The 25,130-nt window shown below is 55.7% G+C and overlaps 2 protein-coding genes across 3 annotated transcripts; one reads left to right on the forward strand and one right to left on the reverse strand.

Annotated features, from left to right (window-relative positions):
- Nucleotides 1-367: 367 nt before the first annotated feature.
- Nucleotides 368-3,046, forward strand: LOC311194285 (deoxyribodipyrimidine photo-lyase-like; the record flags this gene model as incomplete). The annotated part of the gene is made up of 8 exons (XM_084267333.1): nucleotides 368-599; nucleotides 791-936; nucleotides 1,092-1,274; nucleotides 1,452-1,610; nucleotides 1,902-2,100; nucleotides 2,181-2,333; nucleotides 2,586-2,707; nucleotides 2,816-3,046. 8 exons carry the CDS (start codon nucleotides 368-370, stop codon nucleotides 3,044-3,046), a joined length of 1,425 nt encoding a protein of 474 aa, XP_084123459.1.
- Nucleotides 3,047-3,848: 802 nt separating this feature from the next.
- Nucleotides 3,849-24,777, reverse strand: RUBCN (rubicon autophagy regulator). 2 transcript variants are annotated; one of them, XM_084267534.1, is made up of 22 exons: nucleotides 24,724-24,777; nucleotides 22,007-22,090; nucleotides 20,914-21,073; nucleotides 20,634-20,740; nucleotides 19,991-20,131; nucleotides 19,642-19,798; nucleotides 18,893-19,441; nucleotides 18,276-18,320; nucleotides 16,389-16,484; nucleotides 16,127-16,242; nucleotides 15,428-15,632; nucleotides 14,957-15,058; nucleotides 14,106-14,180; nucleotides 11,567-11,627; nucleotides 10,456-10,588; nucleotides 9,952-10,097; nucleotides 9,537-9,601; nucleotides 8,761-8,999; nucleotides 8,302-8,363; nucleotides 7,983-8,136; nucleotides 7,536-7,629; nucleotides 3,849-6,653 (listed from the first exon to the last, which is right to left on the reverse strand). In XM_084267534.1, exons 1-22 carry the CDS (start codon nucleotides 24,760-24,762, stop codon nucleotides 6,490-6,492), a joined length of 2,994 nt encoding a protein of 997 aa, XP_084123660.1. In that variant the 5' UTR covers nucleotides 24,763-24,777; the 3' UTR covers nucleotides 3,849-6,489. The 2 variants fall into 2 exon arrangements, with proteins under 2 accessions (XP_084123660.1, XP_084123661.1); XM_084267535.1 differs by lacking the exon at nucleotides 14,106-14,180.
- Between the last annotated feature and the right edge of the window lie 353 nt (nucleotides 24,778-25,130).

Consider the following 25,130-nt stretch of genomic DNA (forward strand, 5'->3'; position numbering starts at 1 on the left):
CCCATCCCGCTTCCCGGGGACCGGTGTACCGGCCCTCGTGAGCGCGGGGGCGGTACCAGGTGCCGATACCACGCCCCTCACCCAAAAGCCACCCCCACTGGCACGCCCACCACCCTCCCGCCTGCTTGTGTAACAACCGGAGTGCCGCGTGGTTATCAGGTAGGGACCCCCGTGGGCTCCGGGAGCGAACCGGGGATCTGGAGCGGACCGGCCACGGCGTGAGCGGGGTACCGGCATCCCCGGGCTGGGGGGGCGGGCCGGGGAGCGGGATGGGCAAGGCGCAGGGAGCTCAGCACGGTCCCGTTTCCTCTCGCAGCGGCCCGAAGGAACCACGCTGCTCCGGGCGCTGGGCTGGGCAGCCCGAAGGATGCGGCGGGGACAAGGGAAGCGAAAGGCCGAGGCCGCGGAGCTGCCAGTCGTGTCCCGGAGGAGGAAGGAGGAAGAGGAGGCGGTGCAGGAGGCCCGGCGGAGGGCGGCCCCGTCCGTGAGGGAGTTCAAGTACAACAAAAAGCGGGTTCGCCTTGTCTCGCAGGGCTCGGACCTGAAGGATGATGCTCGGTGCATCCTTTACTGGATGTCCAGGGACCAGCGGGTGCAAGGTGAGAACTAGCTGGTGGAGAGGGTTGGGAAATGAAGCTCCCATGGGTGGTGAAAGCCTTGGCCACTTCCCACATTAGCCCTTGGAGCTCGTACCCCCTCTGCAGGTGGAGCCGGTGGGATTCTTGCAAAACCCCGTCTCCATCCCCCCAGCAGTGTCTCCCCAACACTGACCTGTGCACTTTCCCCCCAGATAACTGGGCTTTCCTCTACGCCCAGCGCCTGGCCCTCAAGCAGGAACTACCCCTGCACGTCTGCTTCTGCCTGGTACCCAAATTCCTGGATGCCACCATCCGCCATTATACCTTCATGCTGAAGGGCCTGCAGGAGGTGGCCAAGGTAGGGCCACTTGCAGGGATGGATGTCTGTGCTGGGTGGGACAGGGCAGGGTTCCTAGGGGAAGGGGAAACAGATCCATCCCTTCAGCAGATGGTGGTGGGATGGGGTCTGCAGTGGTACAGACCTTCCCACAGCCCTTTCCCCCCTCGCTGCAGGAGTGCGCAGAGCTGAACATCCCCTTCCACTTGCTGTTGGGCTATGCCCAGGACGTGCTGCCCAAGTTTGTGGTGGAGCACGGTGTGGGTGGGCTGGTGACAGACTTCTGCCCCCTCCGCGTCCCCCGGCAGTGGGTGGAGAGCGTCAGGGAGCATTTGCCAGAGGATGTGCCTTTTGCCCAGGTGAGTGCCATGCTCTGGGAGGGGAAATCTGGCTGTTGACATGTGGGACAAACTTGTCTCCTGCGTTTCCTGCCTGCAGAGGTGTGCTGGAGTGACTGAGCGGGTAGCATGTGTGTTACATCATCAGGACTGTTCGCTTCTCCCACTCATGCCCTCCTCTGCGGCTCCATTTCCCAGGTTGATGCCCACAACATCGTGCCATGCTGGGTCGCCTCCCCCAAGCAGGAGTACAGCGCCAGGACCATCCGGGGCAAGATCCATGCTCAGCTGCCTGAGTTCCTCACCGAGTTTCCCCCTGTCATTCATCACCCATATCCCCCATCATGCCCAGCAGAGGTACCAGCCAGACACACCTCCGCACAGCCAGTCCTGGAGAGTGTAACAGCTGCTTTGTGATCGTGGGAGGGGATGGCAGGGGATGGGGACAGTGACCTGCCTGAGGTCACGTGTAAGTGGTGTGGAGATGGTGATGCCCCGGGGGAAGGGCTGTTCCCACATCTCTGCCGTAGTACAGGGCTGGTTTAAGAGAAGGCTGGCACAAGCTGCTGGCTGGGGACATCCAGGGGATGTACTAGGGCAACCTGGGCTGAAGAGCAAATGCACTCATGTTGTTTGGTTGCCACCCAGCCCATCGCCTGGGAGGCCTGTTATTCCAGCTTGCAGGTGGACCGCACTGTGAAGGAGGTGGAGTGGGCAACCCCCGGCACAGCTGCAGGCCTGGCTGTGCTGCAGTCCTTCATCACAGAGCGGCTGAAATCGTTTGGTTCCCACCGGAACGACCCCAACAAGGCGGCGCTCAGCAACCTGTCCCCGTGGTTCCACTTCGGTGAGTGCCCTGGGCTTCCCACCCCCGCAGCACAGCAGCAAGAACCAGCAGTCCAACCTGCTCCCTCTGCATGTCTCCAGGCCAGGTTTCCACCCAACGAGCCATCCTGGAGGTGCAGAAACACCGAAGCAAATACAAGGAGTCGGTGGACACGTTCGTGGAGGAGGCCGTGGTGCGGCGGGAGCTGGCTGAAAACTTTTGCTACTACAATGAGAACTACGACAGCGTGCAAGGTAGCATCCTGGGTCAGGTGGGCAGCTGGGGCTGGGTTGGTATCCAGGTGGCCACCCCAATTTGGCAATCCCATCTCTGCTAGGAGAGGGGCAGTGGGGGCACTGACTTGCCATCATTCGGTACCTTTTAGCACAGGAGATGGCTGATGCCTTCGGGGCATGGTGCCCTCAGTAGCCCAATTCCCCATCCCTTCCTGAGGGCTCTGCAGGAGAGGGTTCCTCAGTGTTGCTTCTCATCTCTTTTGCTCACAGGTGCCTACGACTGGGCACAAACTACCCTGAAGCTCCACGCCAAAGACAAGAGGCCTTATATCTATGAGCTGCAGGAGCTGGAGCAGGGGACCACACATGACCCGCTCTGGAATGCTGCCCAGGTAGTATCCCACATGTCCCCCTCTTGAAACACTGAGCCTTTTCCCGAGGCAGGAGATGAGCTGGCCTGGCCTGACCCCTGTGGCTATCTATCTCTTTTCTTTCCTCAGCTCCAGATGGTCCGGGAGGGCAAGATGCATGGCTTCCTGCGGATGTACTGGGCCAAGAAGATCCTGGAGTGGACCCGCTCCCCCGAGGAAGCCCTAAAGTTTGCCATCTACCTCAATGACCGCTACGAGCTGGACGGGAGGGATCCCAACGGATATGTCGGTAAGCAACGTGAGGGGAGCACGGGTTGGCGGGTCTTCTATCTGATGGCCAAGGGTGGGGGCTCTCTTTAGACAACCCATCCCATGCGCCAGCCTGTCCTGCTTGGCCTCCACATCCCACCTGCTCTCCAGATGCCTCTGAGCAGGGAGGAGAGCTGACACAGTGTCTCCACGCCCGGCAGGCTGCCTCTGGTCCATCTGTGGCATACACGACCAGGGCTGGGCAGAGCGAGCCGTCTTCGGGAAGATCCGCTACATGAACTACGCCGGCTGCAAGCGCAAGTTTGACGTGGGCCAGTTTGAGCGTCGCTACGCCCCCCACACGCCCTCCCCATGATGGGCACAACAGGGCTTGACACTGCTCATCCCTCCTCTACGCTGGGGTGGATGTGCCTTTGCTACGGCACAGGTTCGTACCTCACCCCTGGGCTTATTGCAAGCCCCAGGGTTCTGCAGGTTTCTATTCTCTACCATCAGCCCCGGCTCAGCTGGGACCCTGGGGGCTGCACAGGGCCCTCCTGCTGCCACGGGTTTGCTGGGGGTGGTAAGAGCCCATCATCAGTGTCCCCATGCTGGCCGGACACCTTTTCCACAGCCCCCATGCTCAGGTGTGAGCCCCAATTGCCACTGTTGCTGCTGAGCTTTAGGCTGAGCAGGGTGTTCTGGAGGAAACCCAGCTTCCCCACAGGGCAGTGGCTCCTGCTTCGCTCTCCACAGAGCCAGCCTTGTGCATCCTTAACTTTGTTTTAAAGTTTACAGTTTGTAACTCCTGTGCCTGTGGTGTTTGTGGTGACGCACAGCCCTGCAAGGAGGGGACAGCCCTGCATCATGGGAAGGGGCAGCAGCAACAGCAGGCTCAGAGAGGGGACAGGCATTATGGGGAGCCCCTTGCTCATAACTCCTGCCTGGAGTCCAGGGAGAGGTTTGCAGTGGGAAGCCACAAACCAGAAGCATTAATTTAAGGAGTGAGGACAATAACCCCATGCCAGTGGCATCTGGTTACGCACCACCAGTTGCACAAGCTGTCCCCTGCCATCAGCTGGCAGATCATGCTCCCTCCCTGCACAGGCACTGTTACCCTACCCCAAACAACGCCACACCACCACCAGGCCCCTCATTAACTTAGTTTATTAATTACGGACGGCATTTCCATTGCTATGCTGTGCAATAGTCTTGGGGGGAAGCTCTGGTTTATGGCCAGGGCAGCCCCTTGCTCTCCCTTATGAAGAGCTGGCAGTCTTGGCCAGTTCCAGTGTCACTGGTAGCAGTTGGTGCTGGGCAGCAGTGTTAGCGCTGGGCACAACCCTGCCCTGGAGACCTCCCCTAGGTTTGCAAGTCCCACTGCTTCCAAAGTCCATGGTGGAGGGTGGAAACCACAAATAAATCAAAAATCTCTTCCCTAAACATAGTCAGTGCTTCTAGAAAGGGACGTGGACAACCTCTCACAGCTGCTGTCCCATGACATTAAAGTGCTTCAAACAAAATGGGATGGATGGAGGTGTGCTGCTGGGGCAGTTCCAGGGAAGGGGGTGCCAGCTCCAGGGGGTTGGCAGGAGGACTCAGCTTTGGGTCAAGCAAGACCAAGGCAGACCAGCATCTAGCAGCCCCGGGACTTGCAGAGCACACAGCTCCCAGCTGCCTCTTGCCTGAAGAAAACAAGTGGGAGCAAGACAGGAGGTGGCAAAACCCCAGGGGAGCAGATGAGGAGCTGAAAACCCCTTTCCTGGGCTAGACTTGGCTGTGTCAGGATGCTGCAGAGCAGGGGAGCAACGCCGCCATGTAGCAGCTTGGGCCCAGCAGCGAAGCTGGCAGCCACCCTCCCCTCCCCTGCAGCCACCTCTCCTGCTCCCAGCCGCTCCCCTGGAACCCTGCCACACCCCAGGGACAGCCCTGAGGGGGTCACATCCCAGCATCAAGCCAGGACTCGCACTGCGACAGCCACTGCCCCATGGTGCCTTCTGTCAGCATATTGCTCCTCCGTTCCTCAACGCCCTTCTGGCACATACACGGGCCACACTGTCCTTTCATACACCCCACTGCCACCTCACATCCCACCCATGCTAAGGTGGTGCTGGATGTCCACCCACACCATGGGCTAAAGCATCCTCCTGCGATGCGGAGCCACCTCCTCAACTGACCACTAGCCCACCCTGTGCCACAGGGTCTGACCCCGTGGAGCCATCCGTCATGCATGTGCAGGGGACAGACCCTCTGCAGCACCCCTATGCCAAACCCCTCTCCCCTGTGCACCCCCTGTTGCAAGTGGGCTGCCCAGCCACCCTGCTGCACCGCAGCTGGGTAGCCCAGAGGCTCTGCCTAGCTCAGGGACCCCTCTCCCAAGAGGAGCAGGAGATCTATTGGGAAAAGTGAACCAGGAGAGGACAGCCCTGGAGGTTTTATACTGGTGAGTCCCGAGCAGATCATGTGCCCAGTGAAGAGGCATTTCAAGCAGCACATCCCTGGAGGGCGGAGGGGGGAAACACACAGTTAAAAATACAACCACATTAAAAAAAACTAAAACTGAATCCAGCAGATTAAAAACACACAAAAAGCAATGTAAAAGAACTGAGACAGAGGTTGGGGGGACACAGCCTGAGTCTTCACCCACATCCCAACAGGTCTCAGGCAGAAGGCAGCTGCACACAAGGCAGGTCCTGCTGCCACCAGAGTGAAATCCTATGTCACCCTTAGAGGAGGACATGTGCTCTGGGAGGATAGACCGTCAGCGTGAGAAGGAAGCAGGATTGGAAGCCTTGCTTACAGCATCCTCCAGCCATGAGGATCTGCCTCTACCAAAGGGCTGGCAGCACTGGTCCCCCTTGTGCGGCTGCTCTGGGGACAATGCCCCTGGGCAGCACAGGCTGTGGGTGGAGGGCAGGGACAGCCGCTCACCACACTGCTCAGAGACAGAGGTGAGGCAGAAATCCGGCAGTTTCACCGCTGCTGCCTCCTCTGCCCTGATCCCAGCGCGAGACCAACTGCCCTCTGCCAGATCTAAGAAAGGGAGCTGCTAGGTGTACAGCCAACCCCTAACCCACACCCTCTCTCCATGCACACAACCCCTAGCAGCAGGATAGGGGATCAGAGGACTCAGCTGATTTCCTCCCTCCAAGGAGCAGACTCTCAGAGCTTCCTAGTATCCAGCTGACGAGCAGGAAGCGCTGACCCCCTGGGTGGGGAGAGGGCACTGGGACTGGCAGCACAACCTGGCCTGGTCCAGTATGAGCAACTGCTTGGAAAAGGCCCCTGTTCTGCCTGCGAGACAGGCTGGAGCAACTGCCTTTCCCCAGGCAAAGGCACTGGGGAGGGCGAGCAGTACCTGGAGCAGACCCAGATGATGGAAGATGTCCCTTCCCCATCCCAGCACTACTGCACAGGGGAGAACAGATCCTTGGGAGACAGTGCTCTTGGCCTCCTGATGGTTCTCTTCATCTCCAGTTCGTGTGGCTCAGTCTCCAGTGATGAAGGCCACACACATAAACAAACCCCCGATCTGCTCCTCCACGGTGATGTGCTCATGTGGCTGCCACGGCCTGCAGCTCCTCCAGCTCATCTTCATAGTCTGAGACGTAGGACTCCATGTTCTGCCTGGCCAGCAGCTCTCTCCGAGCTTGGAGCCGCTCGCAGCGGGGACAGCGGGTGGACTTGAAGCAGGATTTGTGGTAGCAGGCTTTGCACTCTGTGGGGAGAGGGGGAGAGCATGGCTGAGGGCTGGCAGGGTGTTGTCACAGACTGCCCAGCACTCTGCACCCTGGAGAGGGATGTTCCTGGCTTACCCAGGAGGACACTTCTAGCAAAGCCATGTCAGAACAAGCACCAGAAGTGGGGGTCCAGCACATTTTGGAAACAGCAAGAAGTCTCACTGCAGGGTCCCTGCACCCATTTGCAAAGCCTTTGGAAGCACTGACAGGAACTACCCTGCTCCACATGAGGCACCTCCCCAAATTTCCCTCATTCTCCAAGGAAACAATGACCCTGCACTGAGTTTTCCCTGGCATGATGCTCCCCAAACCAAGACTTGTCAGGAAATATTTCAGGCCAGTTCAGAGGTCAGTCCCAAACTGCAGGGACAAACACTGCCTGGCCCATTAGTACTGGCCATTATGGAGGATGACTCCTGAAGGGGCCTGGGGATTTCCTTTCAGCCAGGAAGGGCACAGAGACAAAGCCCTCAGGGTCTCTCTGCTCTGCAAGTTCCGCTCCAGCCATTCAAGCAGGGACAGGGAAGCTGTGTGCAGGCTGCAACCTGTCCTGTAACCGCAGCAAAGGGGAAGCCAGGGCTCCCTGACACCCACTTGCTGCAAGGGACAGGCAACGCACAGTGTGGTTGGGAAGGGACCTACATGCTCTCTGGTACCAGTGGCTCTGGCTAAAAGCCGTTATAATGCTGCTCTGCTGCTGTGATAACGTAGTGCTGGGACACAGGCCATGCAGGGGGCACTCTGCTCTGGCTGGCTCTGGCTCCCTGCCTCTCGCTAGCACAAATGCCGTTCAGAACCAGAGAGGCAGATGCTGCTGGCCCCAGGGTCTGCCCCCTCCCTGTTCCTCCCCAGCATCTCACCTTCACATGTCCTGCACTTGTTGAGCTCAAAGGGGAAGATGATGTCACCCTCATTCTGGCAGAACTCGCAGATGAAGCCTTTGGCTTGGCACAGCTGGAAGAAGAAAGGGTGAGAAGAAAGGAGCTAAATCCTCCTCATCTTCCTGGCAAACCATGTAGGAAGTTGAGGAGCAAGGCACAGTGCCTGGCTTAACCACATGGGACAGCCCTTCCCCAGCACAGCAGGGTGGCAAGGGTTGGGGAGAGCCAAAATGGGATAAGAAACATCCTGCACATGCTGGTTAGCAGCTCTGTGGACCAGGAAGGAGCAGCTAGCATCAAACAGTTCATTTGGTGGCTGTCTCACACTCAAAGGCCCCTCCATCAGTTATCTATGCAGCAAAGCCCGCTCCAAAGGGTGCTCCTGAGGGCATTAAGCCGTGCAGGAGGCAGGCAAGGGGGTCTTACCATGCACTTCTCAACGTGCAGGCTGCCTGCCTTCAGGAGATCTGTCAGGCGAGGCACCAGGTCTCCCTTCTTCGTGGCGCTGAGGTCGCTCAGCGAGTAGAGGTGCAAATCCTCCGTCAAGTGGCCGGGCACCGCATCGAAGGAGTCTAGGAGGCTGCAGGACAGAGAAACCAGAGCTCAGAGCAAAGGGCACTAAGCCCCCTCTCTCCACTTCTTTCCCTCCCCCTCCACTCCCCTCTCCCCCCACGGCTCCTGGCACAGATCCTCAGTGCCATGGGGCAGATCCAGGAGAGCAAAAGGGCTTCAGGCTGGGACTCACTCTTTAGCTAGTCGGCAGGTCTTAAACATGTTCTTCATGTGGAAAAGCTGGATTCGCAGCAGCTGGAGAGGAAGGGGGGGGGACACAAGAATCAATAAACAGCACAGTCCTTGGACAAGCAGGTCTGCCCAGTTTTCTGCACTGGTGAAACCACTGTTGCTCCTCAGCTGCTGGTCCCCTGCTACCAACATGTTTACACCATGCAGAGCACAGCAAGCACAATCATTGTCACGTGCTTCAGGAGACAAAGCAAAGCCCAGCTGGACACCAGGCAAAAATTCCTTCTCAAATTTCTATGTTACTGGACAACGAACAAGATTTGAATGGAAACCCATGATGCCAGGGTTTAAGCCTCAAAACCAGAAATATCCACTTCTCAGCTTCCCTGGAACGTGGTTTACAACTGGCACCCACCCACCTCACACAACCCCACTCAGGAAAGCATGGAACGGGGCTTACCCACACTTGGTTGAGAGACTTCACTTTGCGGTACAGGGCAGGGTTGATGTCCTGCACGTTGAAGAGTGGGTCACTCCAGATCTTGCTCAGCAGGTCTTTGGAGAAGTTGCTCACGTAGTACTTGCTGAAGTCCCACTTGCGCAGGATGCGGCTGGGGATGAGGGTCTGGGCGTTCTCGTGGCAGCACTGGCAGAAATACTTCCCCAGGTACTCACAGTACCGCAGCCGCTTGATGTAATCTAGCCAAACCCAGGCAAACGGGGAGGTCAGCCAAGGCCCAGGCTCTGCCCAGCCACACACTGGCCCCCCAATGCTGCTCAGCATTTCCAACCAGCAAGGCAGTCTGTCTCCTCAATACCTCCTCCAGCCCCAGGCTGCTCAAGAACGGCATCTGCAAGCACCCCAGCCAACTGCAAATGCCCCTGGGACCACAGTCTGGTCCTGTGTAGCCACATCTACCTACACATTTAGGAAGGATGTCTGGTCAAAGAGCTCTATACCGATAGTAGAACCTGCTCTACACCCACAGTAGAACCTGCTGGAAATGTCAGGACCCCAACATATGACATTGCCTTAGAAGAGTCAACATCTGAAACAACCTCTGAAAAACAGGCTGGCTGCTCTTTGCCTCCACCAGCCCCATGACACTCTGCAGGTGCTGCATCTCTCTGGAGTGCCTGGTAGCACTTTGCCACCACCCACCCAGTCTATTTCTTCCCACTTGTTCACTGGTTCTTCCCCACTCTCTGGCTACAGGCCAGGGTCCCAGCACTCACCAGGATCAGTTCGGATGCCACAGCCTGCACAGCGGTAATTCTGCTTGGCCACGGCCACCTTCCTCCTGCCCAGAGAGAGAAGACAACTCACATGAGTCCAGTCCTGATAATACCTGGCAGCAAGGGACAGCCTCTGGCACAGGGCTGGATGGCAGAGATGGCCACATGCAGTGCCACTGAAGTGTGGACAGCAAAGCCAAGAGGAAGAGCCCTGTTGTGCCCCAGTGCACGCCAAAGGCACTGACCCCATCTCACAGCACCAGCTGCCAGTGGTGACCACTGTGGATTTACCAAGCTCAGGGCAGGGAAGCCCTGGCAGCCAGGTGGGAAGGAGAGGATTATCAACCTTGGAGTTGATGGAAAAGGGTTGGAAAGGGCAGGTCCCTGGAGAGTCCTCAGCTGCAGGGGTCCTTACGTGGGGGCTGGGTGAACATTGAAGATGATCTGTGGTCGTGGTGGGGCCCACTCCAGGTTTCCGCGCACCCGAATCCTCAGCTTGTAGATGTCGGCATGTTCACCATCATCAGGAGAGATGGGTAGAGAGTCAGGGATGGGCAGGAGCTGGGAGAGGCAGGCAAGAGGGTCAGATCCCTGCCTGGTACCAGGCAATGCACCTGGCTACTCAGCCAGAAGCCTGCAACTGCAGCCTCCTGGAGAAATGCCAGGCATCCGTGTGCTGCTCCAGATGAATGGGGTCTGGAGAAGCGATGTCCCCGGGCATCTGGACACCCTGCTGTAGGAGGCTCTGGAGGCAGAGCCCCTTTCAGCTGCATCCATCTCTGGAGCCCAGACAAACCCCCTCTCCCAGCTCCACAAAGGGATCACCAGGACTAGCAAAGCCCCTGGGAAGTGGGCTGAAGTCAGCGGTTCAGGGAAGGGCACTCAAATGCAACCAGTGACCAGGACCTCACATCCCTACCTTCTGTGGTGCGTCGTGCTCAGGGACCAGCCACTCCAATTCGGAGGCAGCTGGGAGCTGCATGCCCTCAAACTGCTTCAGCAAGCCCATGGCCACAGCCTCCGCCGAGTTCGAATTGAGGAAGGAGTGGGATCTAAGCAGTGGAGTGGTTAGTACTGGGTCTCACAGCTGCACCCCCCTCACAACCCCTAATTCTGGTCCAAACTCAACCCCAAAATGCTCCCTTCAGCTCTGGTAGTTCGTATCTGCACTACTGCACAGGCTTAACATTGATACACAGTTTTGGTTTCTATCTTTACAGCTGGCCCCAAGCAAAGCTGGCTAATGGCACAACAGCAATGCTTTGGGAAGGCAAGGAAAACATCTCACCTAATGAAACCTGCCCCTGTTCACAGGGGAAGCAGCAAAGTGAAAGCCAGTGTCTGCACAAGCCAGGAGTTAATTGCTCTCCCAGTATGAACCTACCCAAGAAGCTGCTGAGTAGGGACATAGTTTCATATCACACCCAATGAGCAGAGGGGTCCCCACACCCCAAAGAGGTTTTGGTTTTCAGAACGTTAGCACAGCAGCTGTGCTTAAAACAGGCTGTGATTTAGAACTCCACAGCCCCAACCTCTCCACCTCAGGCAGTCCTGGGAAAGGACCGAGTTCATGTTTCAGCTGTTGCTGCACTGCAGGGAGAGATCTGAGCCTCACAGTTCCACCTCAAAGTGCTCAGCAAGGGTTGGAGAGAAGGCAGCAGCACCATGCAGTCTAACAACAGCCTGTACCCCAGCTGAGAGGGGGGAGGCAGGCGAGGCTCAGTGCCAGCAACAAGCCAGCAGCCAGTCCGGATGCTCTGGGACATGCCAGGTCCTCTCCTCAGCCTCTTACCTACCAGGAGGTGTGGGGATATTTCCTGACATCAGTCCACATCACATCTACCTCATGCTTATGTAACATGTGAATGATCTCCATCATTCCAGGTGCTGCTTCCCAAATTTAAGACTAGGAGCCAGCTGGAGGGATGCCCACTCCAGTGCAAAACAGCAGCTGATGCACATGGAAAAGCAGAGTTGGGCAGGAAGGGGAACTTGGTACCAGGATGTCTCATCACAAGCCGAAGACGTACATGGAGTCCGAGGAGAGAAAGGACTTCCTGCTGGAGTCTGGGTTCCTCTTGATGTCTGCATCTGAATCACAAACAGACAAGGTGGAGCAGATGGGGTGGGGCAGGAGAACACACGCATTTCAAACCAAAGCTTCACTGTAAAACTCAACAAGCTGTTCACAAGCATGTAAACTACAGTGGCAACTTCTGCCAGTGGCACAGAGCAGCAAGGAGAGGTGCAGTCTCAGCAGTTACCTGTTGGAGTTATAAGGGAGGGACGTGGTGGGACGCTGTGAAAACAGCAAGCCTGGGGTGTGGGGAAGACAAGTGGCTGCCAGTACAGGTCACACACACCAAGTCCTAGCAGAGACATGGCCTGACACCATGCACATGGGAGCTAGGACAGCAGGACAGCAAGGTTAGCAAGAAGGTTTAGTAGCTCTCCACACACAGTACAGGTGCTGCAGATTAGCAATGGGATGCAGAACCCTTCTCTCTATTTGACCACAGCCTGCAACGTCAGATAGTGGCCATGCCACAGCCTGCCAGCAACTGCACAGCCAGGGCTGGCAGCCTAGGCCCCATGTCAGCATCCCTGCAGAGTGCAGGTCAGGGGCCATCTCTATGCAGAGGCCATAGACACATCTCCCAGGGAGGAAGGGGCCCAGGATAAGGTGGCACCCAATGGTACCTTCATCAGTCATCTCTTTTTTCACCCCAACTGGTTTCCCTGCTAAACCCTAACAGGGAATTCATCTGAATGGCAGAAGCACCCTAGGACAGGAGACTCTTCCAGCAGCACAAGGTGGGCAGAAGTGGGCAGAAACCTTACTTCGCTACAGACTCCCAGAAACAGCAAGGCAGGCATATCAGGGTCAAGACAGAAGAAGCCAATGCCACAACCTCTGGCCCAGCAGGTCTCCTGTTTTGTACCTCTGGTGAGCTCTCTGAACAGAGTCTGCAGCAACCACACTGCCCTCAAACACAACCTTGGGGTCCCTGCTCCTCCACCCCAAGCAGGTTGGCTACGTGGACCTGCACATCTGATCCTGGCCAGGGACCAACCACACACTGAGGCCTGGAGAATTGCAGCCTGTCTGAGTGGAGAGTCACCCCTGAGCTGTCAGCTGCCCTGGCAGCAAGGGGAGTAGGTCCCAGTCCTGCCCACACATTTACGGGCTCACACTTGTGGAGCTCAGCATGGACACTTGATCTTCCTCGTTTGACACCCAGTGCTAGAAACAGGCACAGGGAAGCGTCCTAATGCTAAGGAACCCACAGATCTACATCATGCCAATGGGCTTCTAGCTGCAGAAAACAAGGAATTCAAACAAAAAACCTCCTGACCATACAGGGCACTGGCCAGACATGCCTGCCATGCCCTGGTGCCCTCAGCTCTGCGCAGGAAGGTGCTGCATGGTCCTAACTGCAACGAACATGAGCAAACAGCGGGACACGTGCAGCAGAGTGTGGGCCAAGCTTTACAGGGATGCAGACCCAGTGAATTTAGGCACCATCATCATCTCAGGGATGGCAGAGGGAGCCAAATCTGGCCCCAGGCTACTGCAGGGTCTACGACTGCAATCCAGCCACTGCTCACTTCCCAAACTTAACTGCAGTTAGCCACCCAAAACACCTCTGCTGCCAATGCTTTCACCAGGTGGGACAGTCCCCAAGAGGCTCATGAAGAGCCCCCAAACCTGAGGACACCCCCCCTAGTCCCTGCATGCCAGCTCCAGGCATGTCCCCTCTGGACAGACCCCTGGGCTGTCAATACAGGACACAAGAGGGTTGATGGGGAAGCTCCGAGCAGAAGGAGCAACCCATGGGTGCTGAATGCCAAACGGGACATCATCGGCCGCTCACGCAGGCTGTTCCCCTGCTACAGCAAACAGGGAGCACATGAAGGTTATTTAAATGCAGCCAGCAGACCAGAAGTACTGTAAACACTAAAAACACTAAGGAAGACCTGGCTGCACATGAGCCCAGTGCCCACAACCTCCAGCATGAACAAACTGCCTGTGCCCTGTCTGCTCTCACTACTCTTCTCTCCAGGCTTCTTTGTAGAAGGATTCTTCCCCACAGCAAGTCTGGGCAGGACAGGAAGGGTTGGCTGTGCTTCAGTTCACAGCTATGACATGCCAGCTCTGCAGACTCAAGCAGAATAATGCATCCCAGGACACCTGGGTTGGAGAGCTGGTCTCATACCACAGAGGACTCCGCTCTCACCCAGCCTAGGCTCAGCCTTCAGCAGCTACAGAGCTACAGAGCTGTGCCATGCCATGCCCTACCTCAGGCACGACAGGTCTTCACCACAGCAGACACATTTGGTATATTCAAAATACTGCATCGCAAAACACCCTGGGGGATGGAGCCCATAGCAGAGCTCCTCTGCCTCCTCTCTGCTCCCCAGGACATCTCACCCATGGCTTTTCTTGTTGACACCTGGATGGTACTGGTCACAGCTCCCAAACCAGGCAGATTTCTAAGTGTGCCTGTGCACACACACACCTTGCACACACACACACACATGCCATAGGGGAGCACTGCGGGGTACTACCTGAGAACAAGGAAGCCATTGACACTGAGAGGCCGTTCTTGGACATTTGAATCAGGCTAGATCCATCGCTACCATCTGCATAACACGGTGATGACAAAACAGTTGACTTCAGTGCTTCGGGTGTAATACAAGAGCAGCACTCACACGAGAGAAGCTCAGAATTGAGCTCACACTCCCCTCTGTGGGCTTCAAAACTGAGCTCAGAATCTAGCCACCAGGGACTGAAAGGTGGGCTTTGCTGTCACAAGACGAGAAGTTTGTAGCTGGAGACCGGACTGCTCCGTCTTCTCTTTAAAGTCAGTGAGACAGAGGTACTGCTGAGAAATAACTTATCCACACCAGAGGGTGAACTGGGCCCTGAAGGAAAGGGACACCCAGGAACCCAGACAGGTCTCCTGTGCACCGTAAGCTCAGCCACCCAAGCTGCCAGGAGTAGAGACAACAGATCTTATAGGTCAGGACATGACCAGCACCCGTCACTGTGACCCAGGAGATAAGTGGCTGGAGCTATGGCTCCTTTGGCCTGGGGAGGAGGAGAGCGGGATGGCAGCTCTCCCATTCCTCTCTAGCTGCAATGGCTGCCACATGGACCAGACAATGAAATGGAGACCACCTACGAGCCAGAGGCACCGAATGCTGCAGGCTTACAGAGGATTTTGACATAAAGTCATGCCACCACAGGAGGGAAATGGGTTGCTCTGCTCATGCTCAGAATTCAGCCATTTCGTTGGGAAAAGCCATCCTGAGGGCCAGAAGGACGTGCTCTTCTTCAGCAGGACTGGCCTCAACACAATCACACCAAGGAGATGTCTGTCTCTACACAAGGAGCCAACGCAGCCATTCGCTCCTACCTCGGATCTCGTACTCCTCCACATCCTCCGCAGAGCCAGAGTCGGAGAGCCGCATGGAGCCGTGGGAGCTGAACTGGGACTCACTGTCTGTCACCACAAGACCTGGGAAAATGCAACACAGCCAGGCCATCAATGGAAGTGGTCCGAAGGGTCACTGACAGCTAAGGGAGAAGATGGCAGCCAGGTAAGGACAGGGCAAGGAGGGATGAAGGTCAAGGATGGAAAATGCTATGGGTGCAAAATGAAAGTACCTTCCATTACTCAGCACCAGCAGTGCACCAGTGTTACCCATGAACAGTATCAGTCCCACTACAGTCCTCAGTAGCAGCAGAGGTTCACAGATCTCTGCAGCACCTTGGTAGCAACATGAGCCTTATCCATGCATTGGAGGGACAGCAGGATGCTATACGGACAGCAGCCAACAGAAAACCCCCATCCCACTAGCTGATGAGCCCAAAAGACACCACTCACTATCCGAGCCCATCTCATGGCAGGCAGGGAACAGGTGTCTGGTGCGGATCTGCTGGCGCCGAATGCGAATCTTTTGTTTGAGCTCCTGGATCTCCTTGTCGCTGTCTTCCTCCTCCTCTTCCTCCAGCTGCCGGCTCATCATGTTGCATTTCATCAGCTCAATGGCAGCGATCAGGGACTCTGAGATGCTGAAGTGGGCATTCTCCTGCGAGGCAAGAGCAAAAGCATTCAAGGCTGTACCACAGAGAAACTAGGAAGACTTGGTAAAATTCTGTTCCACACCTGTGACAGGAAAGAGCTTATTACTCATGGAGGGTGGTAAGAAAGACCTTACTCCCTGTTGACTCCACAAAACCTGACTCACTTCTATGAGAACCTAGGAAGCGAAAGCTTTCTTGAGCACCAGAATACTCTCAAAACGCAAGGGACATCCTGCAAAGAGGATGTGCAACTCATCCGCTCTGGAGAGGCAGCAAACATCCATGAGGAGCCTTAAGACATTGCATAGCTGCTGTGCATATGCTGGCATGGGCAGATCCTGGCTGACAGACAGCACTAGGGAGTTCAACCTTGAAATTCCATGCACAGCTCTACAGCAGGAAATACTATGGGATTATCGCTCCCATGGAGGGAAGTATCACTGAACCTGCAGTCAGGTTTGTTCTCCAATGTGCACCAGTTGCTGCTGCCCCCCCTCACCTTCTCTAGGTCTGCACAGCTGCCGAAGTCCTGCTCAGAGAGGTAGCTGATGAGGGACTGCCCTTCTGAGGGTCTTCTGAACATCCCTTCCCCAGAGCTCAGGTACTGCCCAGAGTCTAGAAAAGCAAGAAACATATGAGGGGGGTGCCTGCTGCCATCCTCAGGCCAATGAGTCCTGCCAGGGCCCAGCCAGCATCTCACAAGCAGCTGATGAGGAGCCTGACCAGGAGCGAGCGTCACCGCTGAGCGTGGCTGCACTCACCATACTCCATGTAGAGAGAGCTGGGTGTGCTCAGCTCGCTGCTCTGGGTGGAAGCAGAGACCGGCCCTCGCCCTCTGCCTGGATCACCATGGGACTCTGGAAGGGAAGAGAGCACCAGACAGACCTCAGTATCCCCAAGTTGTCCAGCCCAGAGCACAGGGTGAAATGGAAAGAGTTCAACAACACATGGGCAGGTAGAAATGGATGGGAAACACGGCGGGACATCCTCCTGCTCCGTGTCACAGCAAGCCCAGGAGGGGACAAAGCTAAAGGGGCACTTCAGGCAGGAGGGGAAAAAGGGAAAGAAAAGCCACAGTGCAGTTCAGTCCCGAGCCTTCCTCTCTTTAACTTCTAGCAGACCTGGGGGATGCAGTAGCCTCCAGCAAGTGCCTCTCCCAGCCCCTTCTTCCTCCTAGGGAAGTTATCCCTCAGGGCAGAGACAGGGGAAACCAGAGCAGCCAAAGGATCTGTGGGGCTTCTAGCCCTGCAAAGCAGCCTGGGAAACAGCAAAAGGAGGCATCTGAAGGACATGTTCTTGTTCAACTAGAAGCCAGTGTTCCCTGCACACAACCCTGGAGCCTGGGCTGCACTGCTCAAGGTGACCTGCACAGGCTGTCACTGGGCTCTGCCCCATGCACGTGCCCTGGTGCCGCTCCCTGCTGGGCTGAGCTGGTGGGGACTGCCAGGAGCTGGCCTGACCGGGGACCAACAACAGCTGGTGCCCTACAGAGAGCACCAGGACACGGCAGGTGGGTGACAGAGCACTGCTGATGGAAACTGAAAACACCCTGACTGAAGCATAAGGGTGTGGGCAGGGGGCAGGGATTGGCTGATATCCCGAGCACAACAGAAGGGCAACCCCATCCTCTTCATCCCAGCTTTGCTCCCAGCTTCATGCCATAACCCTTGATGCAGCTGGAAGCTCCCAAGCCCACCAACACCAGCATCTCCCTGCCAAGATGGTGAAGCAGCAGCCACCAGGATGGGGCTTAGGACCAACCTGCCCAACAGGGTGACACAGGAGACCTGCTGGGGTGGGAAGCTCTCATAGCTGATCACCACAGCCTGGCAGGGTCTCCCACAGCCACCTCAACCCTGCTGAAAGCCACCATGGCAATTACCTCATAATCACCAGTCTGGGGGATGCCACATACAACAGAGCCTACTGCTGAAGGGCAAAGCAAGGCACTGCTTGGCACCCTCTGCTAGCGCAGGGCACAGGCCTGGGCACCTATGTTTGGACATCAACCACCTACAGGAAGGAGCCTTGCCAGCCACAGAGCCCTCAGCACCCAGATATGAACTTGACAAACCCAGTGCCACTGTTCAATGGGTACAAAACAAAACAGCCCCCTTTTTTTGAGCTGCTGACTCCTTCTGCATGTGGGGGGCAAAGAGATGGCAGGACCCCAGCACCTCTGCCTGGGGGAAACCTGTTCTGACTGTGGATTCAGGCACAGCTGGCTGGGATGAAGCTGATCTCAGCCAAGATCAACTAAATGAAAGGGAAAAAAAGATGTTCAAGCCCATCCCTGCATAGCTGCCAGCCCTTATTGGCTAGGTGAGAGCTGAAACCTCTCCTGGCTCCTGAGGCAGTGGGATGGGAGAAGGGCAGGGGACACAGCTCAGGGAATGGGTGGCCAGTGCTCCTTAGCACCATGCAGGGAAACTGGGCACCTTTCTTGGTTTGGTTCAATGCTCCCAACAACCAAGCTGGGATCTTCAGTCAGGTTGCATGCATAAACCTGACCACGCTTCAAAGCACGAGCTAGGACACAGGGAAGAGAGAATTTTTTGGGTTTTCTAAATGGACACTAATGGGTTGATGGAAATCCTGAACTTGATGCAATGATCACTAATGAAGGCCTGTTATACTGGCTCTCAAACCTGCCACTGGATCTTCTATTATAATGGTGATATCCCTGAGGCCTCCTGGGCAGACCGAGGAGGAGGGCAGCATTAAGGGAGAGAAAACAGAGAGACTGGTTACTACTCAGCAAGGACCTCCACTTCTACCATGAAGGCAGCACCAGTGGGGCAGACCTCCATGAACCAGTTGTCCCCTCACACCCCACTCCTCCCCACCATGCATTCATCCACACAAGCACAGGAGGACCCAGCAGGTTACCAGTGATAGGACATCCTATCAGTAGGAGGAGCCCAAGCCCCAGCCCAGTGCCCTGCCATGGCCCCATTCCCCAGACAGGCAAGGCCAGTGGGAAGCAGGATGGCTAATGCCATGGCATCACTGCTATTTTCCAAGGTTTTGGTAAATCCCACTAATACCAATTACATACTGTCCCAGGGCATTCTGGGAAGAAAAATGTCAGCCCATCACTCCAGTGTGGAGCAGGGAAGTTTAAGGGCAAAGACCAAATTTCCCAATCGCTCGCCCATTGTTCCCCTCGCTGACCTGATCCATGGAGTCAAAGGGGCCAGCACCAGCCTCTGGGTACCAGGGACTCCCACACCCCAAAGCCATCCCACAAAAGTCATCCCATTACCGTGCAACTTCCCCGAAGCCACGTTGGTGTCAGAGTGCGAGCGCACGTGGCTCTTCTTGAGGATGCCCTGTGGAGCTGATGACTGTCCCTCTGAGAAGCTGGACCGGCGCAAGAGGCTCAAGCCCCTGCTTCCACCTCCACTTGCCCCCTGCTCTCCCAGGGAGGAGACCGAGTCCAGCTTCTGGGAGCTGCTGGAGGAGAAGAGTTTGGAGCTGCTGCTCTTGGTGCTGTTGGTGCTGGTGGTGCTGCAAGCCCGGCCTCGGCGCCCCAAGTTCCCAATGGCCAGGTACTCTGGCCCATCATTAGCATCACTCTGTGTGTCATCCTGACTCCCTGTCCAAGTGTCCTCACTCTGGCTGGTGGTGCTGGAGCTCATCTCACTGGCTGCAGAGAAGGGGTCTTTGGGTGAGGTGACATGGAAGCGGTTGGCAGAGCCCGCCTGCTCCAGAGAGGACCTGCCGTCACTGAAGGAGGAGGACCGGGTGGACGGGCAGCGCTCCTGGGATTGACTAGAGTTGGAGCTGACGGAGAGACTCACTGGTCTCCTGTCTGGACAGAGATAGAAGCAGGATGTCACACACCCAGATACAAACATACAACCTGACAGCAATAAGCTTGTGGCTTCACACTGGCATACCCATCCACCATGAGCAAAGGCCAGGGATCTCCCCCCCAGTGTGGGCAGAGACCAGAAAAAAGGCAAAGTCTTTTTTGGATCTATCCTGAGCTTCTCAGACCATCCTTGTTACCTGAGAGGCCGGAGGAAGCTGGATGGTCAAGGCTGGAGAAGGACCCAAAGCAGCGCTGCTGCGTGCAGCCCGCAGCAGGGATGTATGGGGAAGCAGGGAGGGCAGTCAGGCTCTGACTCTTGGTCACTGAGGGCAGCCCGTCACTCTTCCTGGTAAGCTGAGGAGAGTTGGGATCAGTATAAATCGACATTTAAAGGGCTACACATCAAAGGAGCAGCAAGAGAAAGGAATCTCCTGCAAAGGATGCCGCAGCCCGAGGGGCAGGAGGATGGGGAGGGAAAAATGCAGGGGTGCAGAATGGGAGCGGCTCTTTGCTCAGCTACACAACAGGCTCCTGCTGGGAAATTACCAGGCTCTCAGCAAAACGGTCCAGGCAGCCCAGTGCTCCAGGCAGGTGGCTCTCCTGTCCTTCAGTGTCACGGTCACACATCTCTTTTGACCCAGCAGAAGGACCTGATGCGCACAGGGATGGCAGTGACGTGCCGGCCAGCTGAAAGAACACAGCCTCCATTTAACGACGCCTCAGTAGTTGCCTTCCTCTGGGGAGCTCTGTGCAAAGAAAGCAGCTGCTGTTCCCTCCTCTGGGGAGAGGCAGCTGGCACAGGGCTGCATGGGAGGTCACTGCTGTCATCAGCAGGAGTGGGGAACCAGATGCCCTGGGGTGCTGCTTGTCCCCTCTGAGGGTGGCTGTCCCTCACAACCAGGCAGCACTGCTTGATGGCCCTGAAGCCTGGGATTGTTGCAGAGGACTTCAAAAGGTGCCTCTTACAAGGAACTGGTTCTCATATTCAAACTCTCAATACCCACCAGAAGTGAGGTGCCCCACTACAAGCTCCATACAGCCATCTCCCCCACCCTGACCCCTGCCAGGCCCTGGAGCTCCTTATCCATGGGCTCAGTCTGCCCCAAATGAGGCCTCATTGAGCCATGAGCAGCTGCAGCCGGATGGGGTCTGGGGAGAGCCAGGTGGAAAAGCCAGGACCTTGACTCACCATGGAGGTGTCAATCTGAGCCAGGAGCCTGGGGTTGTTCTGCTCAACAGCCTCCAGGCACTGCAGCATGGCCGTGACGTGGGCGTCGCTGAGCAGGAACGCAGTGTCTGGGGGCAGAAAACCACTGGTCAGTGGGGGTGTCTCACCGGGTGGTTTGACAGCACCGATTTCTCACACACAAACCACCACTCCTGCCTTCCCCTCTCACTCCCATATGGCTTGGAAAGGCCACCAGCTAGATATTTCCCTCACATGAAGGAACAGGCCTGTTTCTCTGTACCTGCGTAGAATTTCCTGATGTACTGCCGGTTCCCCAGGAGCGGTCTCAGCTGTGCAGACAGGCAGTGGCACTGCAGGCTGTGCTGCAGCCAGAGCTGCGCGATGGCCGGGTCCCCAGGGCCCTCAGGGTCGGGCTGGCTGCTCTCCTGCAGGCTGATGAACTGGAAAGGGATGCCAGGTACAGGTTAAGACAGCCAGAGGCAACCAGGGACCTGGGGTTGTTCTGCCACACGAATTTGGTGCCTCCCACCAGTTAATGGCAGCTTACAGTGCAGTCACTGTCACTGGGAAGGTGGACACAACCCAGCAGCTCCCAAGCCACCAGGGAGGCAAAAGCACTGGAGAGGATCAACACTTCAAAGGTCAGCCAGTGACCAAAGTCCTCTGACAGCCACCAGCAGTATGAATTTCTCCTGCACATTCTCCCACCCGTGTGCCTCATCCCTGACCCAGAGGGACCCTACACTCCCAAATCCAACCTGCTGATTGTGGTGACAGTCATGTTCTTGCTGACACATTAACTGGGGAAGGTGCCAGCTAAACACCTGAGCTGCTGCAGACTGGAGAGCTGGACTGGAGTCACACCCCACACCTGCACACGGGGATTACCTGTCATCAATCCCTTGCACCTACCCACGGTGAGAACCAGGGATGTTGGCACGGGCAGCTGAGGGCCGAGGCATCCCCATGTGCCAACAGTCAGCACGAGGCAGGATCAGAAGAACCAAACGCATGGTGAAGGCACATCCCAGGAATGGGACAGCACAGACCTTGAGAGACTTTGCACAGACACATGAATCACCCCTGCACACACACAAGTGCTGCTTGTACCGGTTCCCTTGGTGATGCCTGCGGCACGTGGCCAAGCTGAGCTGGAGACTGGCCTGGGAGAAATAAGCAGCCGATTGTCTCAGCTCAAGCCACGCTGAGCTCCTGGGACATGGCTTGTACACAAACACATGGCTCCTTCAGCCTCCACGAGCCACGGAGATGCTTTGCCCACAGTGGGCCAATGGCCAAGGTGCTGGTATCCCACCAGCTGCCCTCTCCTCTCCCCTCCTCACCACACAGAAGGCCACCCCAGCAGAACCCACCTTCTCCAGATGATGAGCAGAGCCCGGGCTCAGCCAGCGAATGTCCTTCACAAACTGCCAGTAATCCTTCTGTCTGCGGCACACCTGCCCAGGACAGGCATGGTTAGACACCACCACCCAAGTCCCAGTTAAATGACATCTCCCATTAGCCCCATGCTACCATGAGTGGAGAGACGCTCACCCTGGTGGGATGGGCCAGAAAACAGACAGAGGAAGAGCAGCACAGGAGACACAATGCAAGCCTATAGCAGTTTTGTACATCAAGGGATCAAGTCAAAAAACACTGTCTAGATGTAGGTAAGTTGTCTCCTGACACTCCCACAGCAACCTCTCATTTGTGGTCAGCCCACAGGTGACAAGACAACAGATCCCACCAACTTCTCACCTTCACCAGGTGAGATCCCAGTCCCTCATACTGTGGAAACAGGAGAGGTCTTGGGACAGGGACAGAACACGGCACTGAAGGGCTCACATCCCTGATGCAGTGAAATACAGATCCTAAAAGCCAACCTCAGGTCTGCCAAGTTCAAGGCTGACCAAGTTCCCACATCACTGTTCCCTTTCCTGACAGAGTAGGACCTGGAGGAAAGTCCTGATGCCTCAGCACTTCAGTCAGACCTCCGTGATGGGACACAAAGGGCAACATGGAAACACACCCCAGCAAAACCAGCAACCATTGCTGTCTTCCCATGCAGGTCACCACTGAGGATACCAGCACGGCTGAGCACTCCAGGTAAGAAGTTTGGCCCTGCATTTCTATCAGCTCTTTGCTGCTGTTTGCCTCAGCTTCACTCAGACAATGAGTTATTTAGTTCTTAGTTATTTCTTCCCCTGAAAGAGGAACTGCAGCAGAGCTGCTGTTTCCCTCACCACCCTGCCGGGTGTAAACACAGCCCCAAAATGTCTCTCTTCACAAAAAGGCTGATGTCTTTTTTCTTCCATTTCTTGTTTCCTCTTTCACAAGAGTCAGAGGAATGGGTTCTGTTTTGTGGTTTATTTGGTTGGGCGGTTGGGGGGGGGAGCGTTGGTTTGGGTATTTTAAGAGTAGAAAACTAATACAGCAATTTTAGGCCTCGAGACGAAATTGAGGTTTTCTGAAGAAATAAACAGAATTCGCTCAAAAGTTTAAACCCCTCTTTCCCTAGTTCTCTTTACATGTACATAGGGACTTTTTTCATCTTTTAAAATTTATTCCCAGTTGTAGGAAAAAAAAGCTGTTAAGGTGAACCTGAGAAACCTGCTGTTAAGAAGCTGTATTCTTATGGGCTTCCCTTGGCAGCTGTTCTATCTCGACTGGTGTCACACACACCCAAGCAGGGGAGGCATTTCTAGGTAAAAGCCCACAGCAAAAGCATCTGAGGAAGGCAACACACCCTCCTGCTTTGCAGGTCTGGCATGAACTGTTACCAGTAGATGAATATAAATAATTTAAATCTCATTTCCTGAAGCCTATTAATAGCCCATCTATCAGAAAGGAGAACTGCACTCCTCACGTCTGAAAGGTGGCTTCTCTCACTGCAGATCTGTTCACGAGGACATGCAGCAGTAGGACAAGGGGTAATGGTTTTAAACTAGAAAAGGGGAGGGTTTGGTTGGATATTAGGAAAAAGTTCCTCAATCTGAGGGCAGTGGATCACTGGAACAGGTTGCCCAGAGACACAGTAGAGGCCCCATCCCTGGAGATATTCAAGGTCAGGTTTGACGGGGCTCTGAGCAACCTGATCCAGTGAAGATGTCCCTGCTTACTGCAGGAGGGTTGGACTAGATGACCTCTAAAGGTCCCTTCCAACCTTGCACACTCTATGACTCTATGATTCTTTGATCTCCAGAAGGTCCCAGCCATGCAACCCCGGGGACTAATGGGAACAGAGCAGCACGGGATCCAGTGCCAGCTGCAGCTAATACATCCAGGGATGGAAGCACCCTGCTGGGATGAGCTGCCAGCCTGGATCTTCCTGGAGACTCATTAGCTTGGGTGCAGCACTGCGTAGGTGCAGTTTTCCTGCTCCTGGATGTAGCTGGCCTGTCAAGCTGCCTGGTCCTTCTCTGCATTGCTCACTTCCCTGCATCACTCTGGGTGGCAGAGCCTGGATGGGAAGCCTGCCCCCACGCATGCCCTGCAGACTTGCCTCAACTTTCCATTGTAAATTAATTAGGGTGGTAATTGCAAGCTAAAGGGGAGAGCTTCAGGCAGCCACTGAAGGAGGAACATCTGGGTGAGCAACTACAAGGTATGAGGGCCTGGAAAGAGAGATCCCATTCACACAGAGCACAGATGTAGCTGCCAGCTCCTGTTATTATTAACAGAGCTAACCAGAAACTGTAGAGATGGGAGGTTTCTCTTGCCAGACCTCGCTGGGGAGTTGTCCAAGTGCAGATGATACAGGGCTGACTCATTGCAAATGCAGCTTTATCGCTTGGCTGCAGCAGAAAGCAGAAAGGGGTGGCTTCAGCACATGGGGCACAGGCACTTAGAACACATATGTCAAGGGTGGATGAGACAGAGAGAACATGTGCTCAGGTCCCTCTGACAACCACAGCATTTGCCCAGCAAGCTCAGTCCCTGCTTCGATCACTTTCACCGCTGCTACAAGCCTTGTACCCACTCTGTGCTACGAGTACTGAAGCAAGGTGTAGGCAGATGGAAAGGTCCCACCTGCTCATGACAGGCACCAAAGCTACAGACAGACAACAGAGCTGGCAGGACAGAGTCCTACCTTGTCGTGGATAAGGCCATGGTACAGGATGCTGTGCATGTCTCTGCAGAGCCGTTCCAAGCCTCCATACTTGGACCAGACGTTGGGGTTGCTGGTGGACACTAAGCCTTCCACTGTGGTCTTCAGGTTACCTAGCAGCTTCCAGTGCTCCTTCCTGCAAAGGAACACAGCAAGTTGCATCAGGTACACAGCAAAAGGAGCTTCACAACAGGACCACAGTATTGCACTCTTTCCAAGGGGACTGGTCAGGATGAAACCTTCGGTGCTCCAGAAGCTAGCAAAGGTGAGCTAAAGGACTTTACACCTCCCATAAGTCTCCTGTACATGGTTTGTGGGCAAGAGGCCTCATCATAATGTGGTCTCAGGAGACAGCCAGAACAAAGACCGATGGTTCCTGCAACATACCA

Source organism: Gallinula chloropus (assembly GCF_964237585.1).
Source record: "Gallinula chloropus genome assembly, chromosome: 8".
Lineage (NCBI taxonomy): Eukaryota > Metazoa > Chordata > Aves > Gruiformes > Rallidae > Gallinula > Gallinula chloropus.

Coding starts and splice junctions, on each gene's coding strand:
- RUBCN (XM_084267534.1), bottom strand. CDS start 24,762: ATGCACAGCATCCTGTACCATGGCCTTATCCACGACAAG. Junction 19,799..19,990: donor ACCGTTTTGCTGAGAGCCTG/GTAATTTCCCAG, acceptor AACTCTCCTCAG/CTTACCAGGAAGAGTGACGG. Junction 16,485..18,275: donor AATAGAAGATCCAGTGGCAG/GTTTGAGAGCCA, acceptor CTTCCCTTCCAG/AGTCCCATGGTGATCCAGGC.